Raw genomic sequence first — 15740 nt, 5'->3', positions numbered from 1 at the left:
ATCAAGGTCAAGTCACCATCATCTTTCACCTGGGTCACTGCAATTGCTTCTGAACTGCTCTTTCTGCTTCTGCCCTGGCTGCCAGTAATGATTTATTCAACACAGCAGTCTGAGGCAGCCTTTAATAAGTAAGGCAGATCATGTCCGTCCTCTGCTCAATTGGCTTCATTAGAAAGGCAAAGTTCTTTCAATGGTCTGGCCTCTGCCTCCTTCTTATCTCCTACTCTTTTCCCCTCAGTCACTCCATGTCAGCCACACAGGCCTCCTGGCGATCCTGAGAGCATGCCACACTGTTCCAATGAGTCTGGAACACGCCTCCCAAATACCTGTATGACTCGCTCCCTTAACGCATTCTCTGCTCTCCTCTTTAGTAAGGCTTCCCTCCCCAGCTTGTTAAACATTCACACCCTTTCATCTGCCCCTTCACTTTCATCCTCTGTTCTCTATTTCCCTTATACATTCATACTATTATCTTCTAATTTATTATCCAATTACCTCATTTTGTCTTGCTTATTATTTATATCGCTCCACTTGAATATCAGCTCTGTGAGGGCTGTCTGTCTAATCTCTACAGTATCCAACACTTAGAATAGTACTTGGTGATAGTAGATGTTTAAGAAATTTTTTTAAAGATATATTTTATTGATTTTTTTTACAGAAAGGAAGGGAGAGGATAGAGAGTTAGAAACATCGATGAGAGAGAAACATCGATCAGCTGCCTCTTGCACACCCCCTACTGGGGATGTGCCTGCAACCACGGTACATGTCCTAGACGGGGCACAGGCCGACGCTCTATCCACTGAGCCAAACCGGTTATGGAAGATGTTTAAGAAATTTTTGACGAATGAATAAAATGATTATCATTCTTAATCAGATCACAGATTAAATGGATATTTATTGAGTCCCTATTTATTGTACTAGACATCAGAAATGTAAAAATAAGTAAGAACCTTTCCCAGCCCTTGAAAAGTTAACATCTACATAGTACATAAGATCCTCACACTTATGGGGGAAAAAAAAGAGAGAGAGACAGAAAAATAATAAAACTGCTAAAGATTTCTTGGACTCACAGATAAATTTTAAACCTAATTATGACAATGGTGAAATAGTAGGTAAATGAGAACTTGCAGAAACTAAAAGATATAGAGATTAAACCCTAGGTATTTCTATTTCTCTGAATATAAACTTCTGAATTACTCCCTTCATTGGGTATACTGATATCAAATTGCTAAATCAAAGGAATATTTTTCAAACCTTCAATTCATTAAGTAACTTCTTCGCTACATTAGATACAACTAAGTTCTGTTAAAGTTCTCTCCTTCAATCTTCACTCTAAGTTTGTTCTTCCTTCAACTTTTATAATAATAAGGCCCTTCTGCCCGTGGCAATGCATATACTTAATTGATATTTGTTTATTCATTTCCTTGGGGAAAAATAACAACGGTTGCCTTTTCTGTTTTAGGCACTCTCTTAGGTGCTGGAGATATAACAATGAACAAGACAGGAAAGAGTTTTGCCATCCTGGATAGTGTAGAGCCAGCATGTCAAACTCACGGCTCATGGGCCACATGCCTCATTTATTTGGCCTGTGTTAGCCTTTTAGTTTGACATGCTTGTTGTAGAGGATACATAAGTGAATCAAGATAATTATTGTGATTACATTTTTACACATTAAAATTCTTGACATTCAGAATGAAATGATTTTTGATTTTCATTTTTAAGCAAGCAAAAGGTACAGAATGTGTGTCTACTTCAAAATTAAATTATAAATTTTTTCAATTATTGTCAGATCAAATAACTATAATGTCTTTCTCAATTGGTTTAGATATAAATTTTATACTCTTCTGCTTCTTATTGGCCCTAAATACTTGTTTGTGTTGCCTGCTAACACATTCTCTAGGCAGGGGTCCTCAAACTTTTTAAACAGGGGGCCAGTTCACTGTCCCTCTGACTGTTGGAGGGCCGGACTATAGTTTAAAAAAAAAAACTATGAACAAATTCCTATGTGCACTGTGGGCCCGGGACGAGTCGGCTGCTAAGCAGGACAGGCAGCGGCACCCAGCGGGCCGGATAAATGTCCTCGGTGGGCCGCATGTGGCCCACGGGCCGTAGTTTGAGGATGCCTGCTCTAGAGGAACAATTGTGAAGATATGGAGTGCAAAGTCAACTCAGTAAATTTTGTATATATTTGAGAAAAAGCTTTGGAAGCTACAGAAATATTAGGACAGTCCTTTTATTTTTAAAAAAATCTTTATTTAAAAAAGCAGTAGAAAGAACAAATATTCTATGATTCTACTTATATGAGGCACCTAGCATAGCAAATTCATAGAGACAGAAAGTTGAAAAGAGACTACCAGGGAATGGAAGAGGGGGGGAGATGAAGACTTATTGCTTAAGGAGTATGAAGTCTCTATTTGGGAGAATGAAAACATTCTGGAGATGGATGCTGGAAATAGTTGCACAATAGTGTGAGTTTATTTAATGCCACTGAATTCTGCACTGAAAATTATTTAAGTGGTAAATTTTACGGTATGTATGTTTTACCAAAATAAGAAAAATAAAAAAGGGAAGAAAATCTTGACTAGCACAAAATTTGATGCACACATTCAAAACATTTTGGAGGCCAAAGTAGTATGTACAAATAAAAGTTTAGAATTATTTGTAGGTTTACGTTATATATACTTACTATGCCTCCCAGTTTGCTATTATTATTTTCTCTAAATATGATATTTTATATAAAATAAACTTCAGTCCAGCCAGCGTGGCTAAGTGGTTGAATGTTGACCTATGAACCAGAAAGTCATGGTTTGATTCCTGGTCGGGGCACATGCCCTGGTTGGGCTCGATCCCTGGTGGTGACGCATGCTGGAGGCAGCTGATCAATGATTCTCTGTCACCCTTGATGTTTCTATCTCTCTCTCCCTCTCCCTTCCTCTCTGAAATCAATAAAAAAATATTTTTAAAAAATAATAAAATAAACTTCATTTAAAATATATTAATATCAAAGTATTACCATATGTGTTTGATGACAAAGGAATTCTATAAAACACTTAACTACATACTTGCAACCAGTGGTTCCTCTTCTGATGGTTTAAAGTAAAAAGAAACCTTTTCCAAATCAAATAGTGCAACCAGTGTATCTTCTAGCATGGCCTGTTCATCTGTCTAGAAAGAGAGGGAAAACAAACGATACATGATATAATAGGATTGTGTATAACATAACGTGACATGACATAGCTTAGCACAGCATAGCATAACATAATATTACATAACATCTCCAGACCTAAACTAGCTTCACTTGTGTTTTATTCACATACAAACCAAATTATCAACATTTAACTAAAAGTTTGCTGTTTAAAATAAAATTAATAAATCTCTCAAAGTTAGAAATTTCTTTATAGTTTTATATTTTTACTATTCCCAATTGTTTAAATGGTTCTACACAACTCTTCATTCTATTTTGTAGCTAGAGTCTAATCACATTTATTTTGTTTACTACTTACAAATAAATCTTTACAAAAAAGCATATCATTTGCCTCTAAATTTCTATAATCTTATTAATGTAACAGCTGAAAGGGGAAAATGTTGTTGTATGAAAAAACCACAACACATAATGGTCATCCTATTTTACAATAAGATAACTATGCATTATTCATTTTGCAATTTATTAAAACTGTGATAAAAGCAATCTGCATGTGTGTAATGATTTTTCCAATGGCTTGGGGATAAGAATCATTTTCATCTCACTTGCCTTTTGGTGCTCTAACCTAGAATCTTGTGACTATGAGATCCAATCTGTTTTAATCATTTCTTACATCCTTAAAGCATGTTATTTTCCAGTGGAGGCAGGTAAGGCCAGGCATGATACCAAGTTCAGTGCGTGTCTCTGTGAGCACTATCATCTTCCTGGTGCTAGACTCTGGCCTTTCTGTGAGCAATTCAGTGCACTCTCTAGTCCTTTACAAATTTCCTCATGAAAGCATAATGAGCCTTCCCGTGTACCGCTTACCTTGTAAAGGTGACACTTGTTTCTTAAGAGTGTGAATGATACTTTCAAACAGTAATGTTAACATGCTTTACACACATTTTTTAGAAGTTGCTTTAAGTTTACAGCCATATGTTGGGGGCAGCATTAGTAGGAACTGCAGGGGACGGTAAAGAACTTCCCTTGTGTGAAAAAGAATCACTGAGTGGAAACCAAGAGGCTAAGAGAATTGCCACCTTTGCACGGTGGTGTGTTACTTAATATAGTGTATGGCACACAGTAAGTGCTGGATAAATGTTTATTGAACTGTTATTTTTTAAAAGTCGTTTGAAGCAGCAGAAATATGCCATGAACGGAAATGGAAGGACCGGACTGAAGAATCAGCGTTTTTCCAGTTGAGAGGAAAACATGCAAAAAGAAACATCCCAACGAGGCTGGCCTCTGATTGCTAAAGTGCACGCCACAATGCTGCAGCTGATGTGACTGGAGCCATAGCCAAGCGACCAGGACTGTGCTCAGAGTTCGGTCTCACGGACCTCAGAGCCTGCCCTCCCAGAGCGCCCTTCACAGTCCCAGGAGGTGTTTCTGCTCTTGTTTCAGAGGCAGAAAGACGCTGGGTGCGTGTGTTTTTCTTGTTCCCTTTGGATTTTTAACCGATTCTGTAATAAACGTGTTTTGCAAGAACAATTTAAAGAAAACACAGCTTTCTTGAGATATAATTCACACACTATAAAATTCACCCTGGAAAGTGTACAGCTCAGGGTTTTAGTATATTCACAGAGCTGTATTATTATCACCACCATGTAAATTTAGAATATTTCCACCACCCCAATAAGAAACTCAGTACCCATAAGCATTCCATCCTCCAGTCCCTAGCCCCAGGTAACCACTAGCCTGCTTCCAGTCTCTACAATTTGTCTGTTTCGCACGTTACATAATAATGGAATCACATAACATGTGGTCTTTTGTAACTGGCTGATTTCATATTGCAAAACATTTTCAACATTCATCCATGTTACAGCATGTATTGATATTTCATTCATTTTTATTGCTGAATAATGTTCTACTGTATATCTTGTTTACCCACTCATCAGTTCATGGAAATTTGGGTTGTTTCCACTTTTTAGCTATTATGAATAATCTCACCATCTACCTCACCTGTGACATAGTATCTTACTGTAGTTTTGAGTTGCATTTCCCCAATGGCTAATGATATTGATTATCTATTTTATGTTTTTTGGCCATTTTATATATTCTTTGGAAAAACAACCATTCAAATCCTTTGCCCACTTTTTGAGTTTACTTTTTATTGCTTAGTTTTAAGAATTCATTATATAACCTGAATATGTCACTTATCGGATATACGAATTACAAAAAACTAAAATTTCAAATAAAATTCAGGTTAAAGCTAAAGTACCAGCACTTGACCAGACAACGGCAGTGTTAAAGCAAGAACAGAATAGAAATAAAGACTCATTCATTCATTTATTCATTTGTTTGACACTTAATGTCTACCATGTGTTGGAAAGTAGGCTTCCTATCTTATGTAATTTCTGTTTCATAGGCAATGATTAATTAAATCTTATATTTGGTTGTAATAGCAACCAAACAAGAAATTGAACACCCATATGGAGTGCAGTAGAGTCTTTTCAGAAGAATCTAATTGTTTCTTTGAAGTACAGTGAGGTGGACTGACTTACTTAACCTTCCAGAACCTTTTATGACTGTGCAGTACAGCAATGACCTCCCTATCCTCAATGTCATTGAAGAAAAGCTTTATTTTGATGTATAAACTCATATGCTTTTATTTAAAATCTTAACCATGTTACTTGGTAGCTACATTATCTGTGTACTTTTACAGATAAAATAGCATCTCATGTTCAAAATCACTATTCCATTTAACTAGCACCTTAAGTTTATATTTAAAAGTGAATATATTTGCCTTCAAACATCATGACAACTATCAGAACCACAGAAAGTATGGGTGAGAGAAAAACTCAAGTTCACCACAGTGTTATTTATCACATATTTCAAGATGCTTTCTTCATATGCACTGTGGAAAACTAATGCACAAACATGGAATATTCTACAGTAATTAGAGCAATGTTCTTAGATTTAACAGGACAAACATGATTACGAAGGAAGGAAATAGAATCATTTAACACATGCAAATTTTAAACAGATTGTCAGACCATATGACAGGCAAGTTGTCAGAGCTCTCTATCAAGAATGCTCCAGAGTATCAACCTCAGCGGGAGGTTGGTTTCCATGCACGGGAGGACCCTTTTCCTGCACTGGAAATAGGGAACCATAGCAGAGAAACCCTCATTCCTCTGAAGACCCTTTTCTACTAGTGCTTAGGGATACAGGATTTAATAAGAGATCAAGGCTTTCTCAGCTTTTACTAACCACTGAGAACAGGTCAAAATCAGGAAAGAAAGAACTCCTTCTACATGCCTATTAAAATTACATTTGCCCATGGAAAATATACACTGAGTGGCCAGATTATTATGATCTCCAAACACATAATAATCTGACCACTCAGTGTATATCCTATATAATAAAAGGCTAATATGCAAATTGTCTCCTCGACCAGGAGTTTGACCAGCAGGCAGGCCGGCCAACCGCCCATGTCCCCTCCCCGGGCCAGGCTGGCTGGACCCCACCCATGCACGAATTCATGCACCGGGCCTCTAATATATCTATACTAATAAAAGAGTAACATGCTAATTGACCGTGCCTTCGCGATGCCAACCAGCCAATCATGAGTATGCAAATTAACCTAACAAAGATGGAAGGTAAATTTGCATACACAGGCGCAGAATGGCCAGGGGCGTTCTGCACCACCTCAGCCGCTCTGGGCCTCTGGGCAGCATGGGAAGGCAGACAGGCGGCTCTGGGAGGAGTGAAAAGGTGGCTCCGGCCAGAGCAAAGGCAGTGCCAGCAGCCAGGAGAAGGAAGGCCCATTCTTGCACGATTCTTCATGCATCGGGCCCCTAGTATATATATACACACTGAGTGGCCAGATTATTATGCGTTCAGAGACCATAATAATCTGGCCACTCAGTGTATATTCTTTTGAAGGAGCTGAGTGACTGCTGATACAATAACAAATAACCAGTTGCTATTTGGGAACATGTTACAATGAATATATTACAACAGACACAGATAGCAGTGTGTCCTGTGGTTCCTTACCAAGTTTGGTGACAGAAGGGACTGAAAGTGAAAAAGAACGCCTGCATTGGCGATCTGGTCCAGCCACCTTCTGCTGGCTTCCCACGTTTCCATCTCATTTTCCTTGCTGTTGTCAAACATCTGGTTTAAGGCGGCCATGAGCTGCTCGGAGAAGGCACAGACTGTGGCCACGAGACTTTGGCAGAAAACCATGTCTCTTCGGAGCTGTGGCTCACTGTCTGCGATCCAGGAGAACAGAGGGAGTTTTGAGAAATGTCATCAATCAAACCAGTCCAGTAAGCATTTACACTCGCTGTTATTCGACCTCTCACTAAATTCAGACTATGTGAGAATGTAAATTTGAGCTCTCTTAATGAGCACATATATTTTAGCAAGTTTGTTATTTAGAAAACACCAAAAAGCGTTAGAAACATTAAAATAATTTTTCCTATATGACATTGTGACTTTATTTTATAATCCCTAAATTGTTTCATAAAACCTAAGGAAAAAACCTGTCTTTATTTATTTACTTTTTTATTTTTCCTGATGGTCCACAATTTGTGTTTGTTACGTGGAATGTCCCTAAAGGAAACTCAGAGTCCATTTTTTCAGTTTATGCTGGCAAACAAAACACAATATCATGCCCGGCCTGCATGGCTCAATAGTTGAACCAGGTCACGGTTCAATTCTCGGTCAGGGCACATGCCCAGGTTGCAGGCTCAGTCCCCAGTGCGGGGCATGTAGGAGGCAGCCAATCAATGATTCTCTTTCATCATTGATCTTTCTACCTCTCTCTCCCTCTCCCTTCCTCTCTGAAATCAATCATATATAATAAAAGCATAGTATGCAGCCCTAACCGATTTGGATCAATGGATAGAGCGTCGGCCTGCGGACTGAAAGGTCCCAGGTTCGATTCCGGTCAAGGGCATGTACCTTGGTTGCAGGAACATCCCCAGTAGGAGGTGTGTAGGAGACAGCTGATGGATGTTTCTCTCTCATTGATGTTTCTAACTATCTCTCTCCTTTCCTCTCTGTAAAAAATCAATAAAATACATTTTTTTTAAAAAGCATAGTATGCAAATTGTCCCCCCCACCAGGAGGTCATCCAGGAGTTCAACCAGAAGGCGGGGCCTGCCAGGGGAAGGGAGGGAGTACCCGGCTGGCAGTCGACACCTGTTAGGGACCCTACCAGTGCATGAATTTCATGCACCGGGCCTCCAGTAAAAATATATTTTTAAAAATACAATATCATTAATACTAAATTTTTAAAAATTGCCTACTAAGCCTATTGAAATATTGATGTGAAATGCACATGGGAAACAAAGTATAGATGTTCAATTGTTTGTAACAATAAGCAAATCTGTATATCCTGAATTTACTATTCAACTTCACAAGTTATCAATATGTCCAGTTCATAAACTCCTATATTTCTTTGAAATAAGTAATGTAGTTACAGTTTTAGCACAAACTGATTTTTACTAGGATTCTTATTCTTCAGTTGACTGGCATTTTCACTGACTGAACCACTTTGAAGGTATATTTCCCATGTGAACTGCCACTCTTTGGACACAATGTTTTCCAATGGAAAGAATCTATGCCTGAGAACCTGATCACAGAGGGTTAACTTCCCGGGGTGGTTGGATATATACAAATTACATAATTACTATAAACACCATGCCATATCTTATGTACATTGAAAAATCACTTGTACTAGAAGAACAACAAAGGTGAAAATAGTCTATTCCCCCGAAGTCTATTGGATATTTTGAGGACTCAGAATCTTCTGAAATGAAGAAGTATTGTCAATATTAGTGTATAATGTAGTATAAATGCTGCCTTTATTCAGTGTTGAGTTCTAGCTTTATTCATAAAAAAGCATAATTTTTAAGATGTTTACCAAGAATACAAAACACCTGTTTTTAATAACCATCAAAGGCATGTGTGCACATAATGTAATTGCTGTGTCACTCAGTTTCACTTAGTAAAAGCTACTCTTGAAAATTTTATTAGAAAAATAATTAAATATTTAAAGTATTTAATTTTATAACAAAATATTCATTTATTAGGTTGAACTATAAGAACTTGCTATTTCAGCAGGTCAAAATAGTTGACTATGGCAATTCCATATGGTTCGACTTACTAATTTCACCAACAACATGTGTTAGACATTTTCCTTATGTCTATACCATGGGCCCCCTTCTAATAGATGGAAAAGAACATTTTTTATACAAGTAACTATAAAAAGGCTGAACTGGAGAAAAACTCTGTTCAAATCTCAATTAAGAAAAAAGCAAAAACACTTATTTTGTTGTTGTTGTTATAACTTCTCACACAATGTGGACATTCAATAAATGTTTACTGAATGAATGAATGAATATAATAAACCAGTGGAGCAACTAAGAGACAAATGAATTAAGTGAAATGAAAATGTCTGAGCTCATTCCCTGGCTTCTTGAAATCTCTGGATTTAGTTTTACTTAAAAGGGGACATCAGAAAGCTTTTAGCTCAGAAGTGTGGCTAGAAGATGGACGTTCAAGACCGAGACTAAATAAACAAAAATTGCCCTAAATCTTCCTTATACGTTGTTGCTTTGTTTTTCCTTTGTCAGAAAATCTGGACAATTTTAAAATATACTTCAGTAGCTTCGGCAGGGATACTCCCACCTATAATCTGAGAATAATTTCTTAATTAAAATCTAAGTGGAAAGAAATTGCTTATATCAAGAGCAGAGGGTAAGGTCTGTAGAAGGAAGGATCTGGCTCCACTGTGAGCTTTACAAGAGATCACGAGGCTTGTGCCACTGGCAGAAACAATTATCTCCAAATTGGTTTTGAGAAGAAACTCTCAAATTTCTTCTTCTTTTATCTTAAAACAAATACTTACATGTTTGTTCCACTCTTTGCTAAATTCTGTATGCATTTTAAGCCAAATTAAATTTTTCATTCAGCCTCATAATCAAATCAAAAAAACTAAACATACAAAAATTGAATTCGTTCACTAATTCAAGCTTTAACACTGAATGCCGCACAAGAATTAAACATTTTTGCACCAATTACTGGGGCTGTAAAGAAGTCCAAGTCGAGGCCTTGGCCATGGCTATGCTCCCAGCAGATTGAGAGAGTAAATAAGCAAGATGCCTTTGGACCACACTGCCTCTGAAAGATTAAACCAACATATTTTCAAATGAAAAACACTTAACACTTAACAAGTGCTTATTACTTCATGAGGGGGGTTTCAATTGCCCCCTTCCTATTTTTAACAGGGAGTAAGTGACTAGTTTGCCTGGACTTCACAATGCACATCATATATTAAAAGCTTTTCAAGTGACTTTTGGTATGAGTAATGCAAGTAGAAAACTGAGTAGTGGAAGCGTCTATCTATACCCAACTTATGTTTATAGCTTCTCCACACATCACCTCCCTCCATCCATCCCAGACAACCAGCAACAATTTTCAACAATTATTGTGAGAATATAACAAAGCAATGTATCTGAAAATAGCCAGAACAGTGCTGTACAGACCTCTCAGAGCCACTCAGTACTGCTGAGCGTTCCTCGGACATGAAAGGCCCCTATAGCCACACCTTTGTCCACCGACTCGCTGGCTGCAGGCCCTTCCCTCCTCTCCACCAGCAAACTTTAAATCATCAGTTAAGAGTCAAGTCATTGAACTACTGAAACTCCTCTGAACTATTAAAATACTGTCTCCCCTGGAAACATTTCCCTTCTCCTTCAGGAAGTATTGGGCACTTCTACCTGCCAGTAGGCCTGGAGCATCCCTGTACTAGATGGCTAATGACCTATGGTTGTGAGTCTGTTTACTAGTTTGTGAACCTCAGGGAACTTCAGCACAGGCCATGGGAAGTGGCATGTAACATATAATGTGTGAATTATGCTCATGGATTTTAGAGGCATATGATCCTAAGTATTAGATTCTAATATGTAAAATGGGGTAAACCATATCATCCTAAGTATTAGATTCTAATATGTAAAATGGGGTATACCTATTTCTTAGATCACAATAAAGATAAATGACATAAAAACATTTACAGCATTGTCGGCCGGTGTGGCTCAGTGGTTGAGTGTCAACCCATGAACCAGGAGGTCACAGTTCAATTCCCGGTCAAGGCACATGCCCAGATTGTGGGCTTGATCTCCAGTGGGGACAGTGGGGGAGGAAGGGGAGGGTGTGCAGGAGGCAGCCAATCAATGATTCTTTCTCATCATCGATGTTTCTATCTCTCTCTCCTTCTCCCTTCCTCTCTAAAATAAATAAAAACATATTAAAACATTTAGAGCATTTTGCAAAGTGAAACTGGACAGTATTATTATGTTGATTCCTTTCTCTAGCATCTAGCAGGGTGCCTGGCCCTGAGTGGGAGCCCAGTTTTATTGCTGAATGGAGAGAGGACAACATGATAAAGGAAACAAAAGAAGCTAACTCCAAGCAAAAATACATAGGTTTTTTGTGGGGTTTTCTGTAATTATACAGCTATTTAAAATTCACAAGTGTCCATCTTTTCTATTCTCATTCCTCATTTTTATCAATCAGAATTATAGCAAGAATCACAATTGCTGCTTCCAGCTTCCAGCAAACGAAGAAAAGCAGAGAGCTGTGTTTTCTTGGTGACAGCTTGTTTATCTCTTTTGCAGAGTAAGTATTTTCTCGTAGTAGAATTGTACTAAAACATGGATTTTTTGAAACTTATCAAATGCTTCTGTTTCATTTCCATTTTTAAGCACCTACTTCAACTCATTTTTTACAAACATGCTTTACAATATTAACACTTCATTTATCTCACTGTTTTAAAAGTTCCATAGTTAGCTAGCTGGTCTAAAAAGAATGCGATGGTTTCTAGACACAGAAGCAATTCCAGCGATTTTTCTGAGATTGTAGGGGAAGAAAGCAAAATAAACAAGGAAACAAAAAGAAAAGATCAGAGAGACAGAAATAAAAGTTAAGTGAGTTAAGCCCTAACCGGTTTGGCTCAGTGGATAGAGCGTCGGCCTGCGGACTCAAGGGTCCCTGGTTCAATTCCGATCCAGGGCATGTACCTTGGTTGCAGGCACATACCGAGTAGGGAGTGTGCAGGAGGCAGCTGATTGATGTTTTTCTCTCATCGATGTTTCTAACTCTCTATCCCTCTCCCTTCCTCTCTGTAAAAAATTAATAAAATATATATATATATTTTAAAGTGAGTTAAGAATATTTAGCAGACACAGTCTACCCTTTTCAAGTGAAGAGTGTAATTTCACAGCCAACCATATGGTGTAATTTGGTTACTGTTTTGGTGCCAGGCTATTTATATATGAGGAAACAAAGAGTGAGTGAATAAAGTAGGAAAAGGTAGAATTATGATAAGAATAAAAAAATAAAAATGAAATCAAAATAAGAATCTACAAGAACAGCCATTTGAATATTAATGAATAAAGTAATACATTCCAGGACCACTTCTGAAATTAGCATAAGTTTGAATTTCAAATCTGCCACTTACTATTTATGAATTCATGTACTCAATAAAACATATTCTAGTTGCTCAAAGATATGTGTTGAATGAACATCATTTACAAATTATTATTAACCTTACAGATTCTTCATTTTTAATTATTTTTAATCTGCCTGATTATTAATTTCTTCACTTTTAAAACTGTGGAAAAATAATTATATTCTCACAGAGTGGTTGTGAGGACCTAATGAAATACATAAAAATGAGGTCCATCAACTGTGTGGTTATTAGTAAAGTTTAAAAAATGTAAGAAATGTATTATATTATTATTCAGTCAAAAAGCAAAGCAAAAACTTGTTTAAACAAACTACAAACAAAAAATATCTCTTGGTTAACTTGGCTCCTCCATTCATTTATTTATACTTTAAATTTTCTAACTGCGGCAGATTTGTATAAGTGGTCACAAATTCCTCCCCTGTCTGTACCATGCCTTTGCAATATGATTTTGAGATTGAGACTCTCCATCAAAAGCACAGTCCATTTCCCCACCCCATGAATTTGAGCCCACCTACATCCTTGCTCATATACAGAAGTTAGACACAGTTTCTCAATATATCTGATTTAAAAATTAACTTTACCAAACCTGCTTCCTTTCTCTTTTTAATTGATTTTTTAGAGAGGAGAGAGAGAGAGAGAGAGAGAGAGAGAGAGAGAGAGAGAGAGAGAGAGAGAAATTTGTTGTTCCACTTATTTTTGCATTCATTGGTTGCTTACTGTATGTGCCCTGACCGGAGATGTGCCCTGATCCTCATACCCACAACCTTGGCGTATGAGGATGATGCTCTAACCAACTGAGCTGCCCTGCCAGGAACCTAAATTATCCTATCTAATAAAAGGGTAATATGCAAATTGACCATCACTCCAACACACAAGATGGCTGCCCCCATGTGGTCAAAGATCCTGGCCCCATGTGGACACAAGATGGCCACCACAAGATGGCCAGCAGGGAAGGGCAGTTGGGAGGGACCAGGCCTGCAAGGGAGGGCAGTTGGGAGCGATCAAGCCTGCAGGGGAGGGCAGTTAGGGGTGACCAGGCCTGCAGGGGAAAGCAGTTCGATCGGGTAGGATTGGGCCTAAATGGGTAGTCGGGCATCCCTTGACGGGTCCCAGATTGGAGAGGGTGCAGGCTGGGCTGAGGGACACCCCCCCCTCCCCAGTGCATGAATTTCATGCACCGGCCTCTAGTATTCATATAAATGTCTCTATGTGGTCGCATGTTTCTATTTGTAATTGAAGATGAATATACATTTTTGTGTTTTTCTTAAAACTAAGTTATTTTTTCTACCTTGGCAAGACTTTAGAGAAGGTAGGGATCATATTTCCATCTCTTTTGCTGAAGGCATTGCTTTGATATCATGACACTTCTAAGGGCATAATTTTAAAAAGTAAAAATAATGAAAAATATTACCTGAATACTCAAGAAGTGCCAGAAGTATTCTACACTTGACTTCTGCAGAGGAAAAACACAACAACATATCCATTAATTGTTCAATCTTTTTCTACCACATTTTAACTATACCATAATAAAAATTAGCACAATCTCATTACATTAGATAATAAAAATCATTTGAAATGCTATTCTTTCCAACCTGCTTATATAAATTCTATCCATTGCTCAAGACCCTGAAATGCCTCCTAGATCTGAATTATGTGAGTCGATGAAACATCATTCAAATCCTGCTACCTATGTAGGTCCTCCTTTGTTGCTATAGCTTACATGGTACTCTCTAAACTCTTAGAGTTGTCATAGTCTTGATCAATCAACTATCAAATGGTATTTTTCTTAGTTATTTTAACTTTTTAAAATCATATATACATATTATCCTATATAATAAAAGGCTAATAAGCAAATTGAACAAACAGCAGAACGACCAGTCTCTATGACATACACTGACCATCAGGGGGCAGACGCTCAGTGCAGAAGCTGCCCCCTGGTGGTCAGTGCGCTCCCACAGGGGGAACGCCACTCAGCCAGAAGCCGGGCTCACAGCTGGCGAGCACAGTGGCAGTGGCAGGAGCCTCTCTTGCCTCCATGGCAGCGTTAAGGATATCCAAATAACGACTTATGGAGAGTGGGCCTAAGCCATCAGTCAGACATCCCCTGAAGGCCCCCAGACTGTGAGAGGGCTCAGGCTGGGCTGAGGGACCCCCCCTAAGTGTACGAATTTCATGCACAGGGCCTCTAGTATATTATATTGTGCATTATATATTATAATTATAGCGTATGTATCATTACATAGATTATATTTATAGATTCTACAGAATATATATAGTCTTCCTTTTCCATCTATAATTCAAAATACTGCCCTAAGGACAGAAAAATGCTAAATGTTTCCAAATAGTCATCTTCCCACCCCATCTCCAAACAGGGTCAATCACAAGTATTTCATAAATGATGTATATGAACTTCATTCTCATTGCTCTGTGTCCAGTGAGTTATGTGTCCACTTATTTCCAATTGGCAAATAGTTTATTTGTCATAAAAACCTACAGAGTTTTTTCCCAAGATTATGGGAAATAACAAAGGTTAGATTGCATCCTATTCTAGATAGGTTCACAATAGTCAGAGCAACAAAATTGATCTACAAGAAATGCAGGAGATACTTAAGATGGCGTTAAATTTTACAAGTGAGACTGCAAAAGCAGAAATCCGTGTGTCATATACTAGCTATGTGGTCTTTAAAAAACTGCTAAAATACTTTGAATCTCAACTTGCTCAGTTTATTACAAAAGGACATAACTCAGGAACAGCCAGATGGAAGAGAGGCAAGGGCAAGGTATGGGAGAAAAGCATGGAGCTTCCACGCTGTCTGCATAGGCCACTCTCCCAGCAGATAAGGAAGAACGGTTCAGAACATGCTACCCCAACATATGCACTTTGGCACATTAAATATTTTAAGCTGAATGAATTTGAGAAACAGCAGGTGCAGGAAGGACTCTCTGACCTCCCTCTTCTCCCCTAACGCAGATCATAAGACCCTTATATGAGAAGAGTCCTCCCTTTACCTGGAGGAACAAAACGTCCTATGTCCAAAGATGCTGAGAGGAACAGACCCTGCTAAGTTTCTCCCAGAT

At 38.1% G+C, this 15740-nt stretch overlaps 1 protein-coding gene across 1 annotated transcript in view; it reads right to left on the bottom strand.

Moving 5' to 3' along the window:
* The window catches only part of PREX2 (phosphatidylinositol-3,4,5-trisphosphate dependent Rac exchange factor 2), a 225313-nt gene that overhangs the window by 62806 nt on the left and 146767 nt on the right, over nucleotides 1–15740 (bottom strand). Inside the window, exons 31-33 of the mRNA XM_080646985.1 lie at nucleotides 14074–14115; nucleotides 7181–7398; nucleotides 3063–3165 (exon numbers count right to left, since the gene is read on the bottom strand). Coding sequence (XP_080503111.1) covers nucleotides 3063–3165; nucleotides 7181–7398; nucleotides 14074–14115 — 363 coding nt within the window. The remainder of the gene's footprint in view (nucleotides 1–3062; nucleotides 3166–7180; nucleotides 7399–14073; nucleotides 14116–15740) is intronic.

Source organism: Plecotus auritus (genome assembly GCF_963455305.1).
Source record: "Plecotus auritus genome assembly, chromosome: 11".
NCBI lineage: Eukaryota > Metazoa > Chordata > Mammalia > Chiroptera > Vespertilionidae > Plecotus > Plecotus auritus.
The sequence above is the reverse complement of the archived record's forward strand: the minus strand, read 5'-3'. Positions and strand labels throughout refer to the sequence as shown.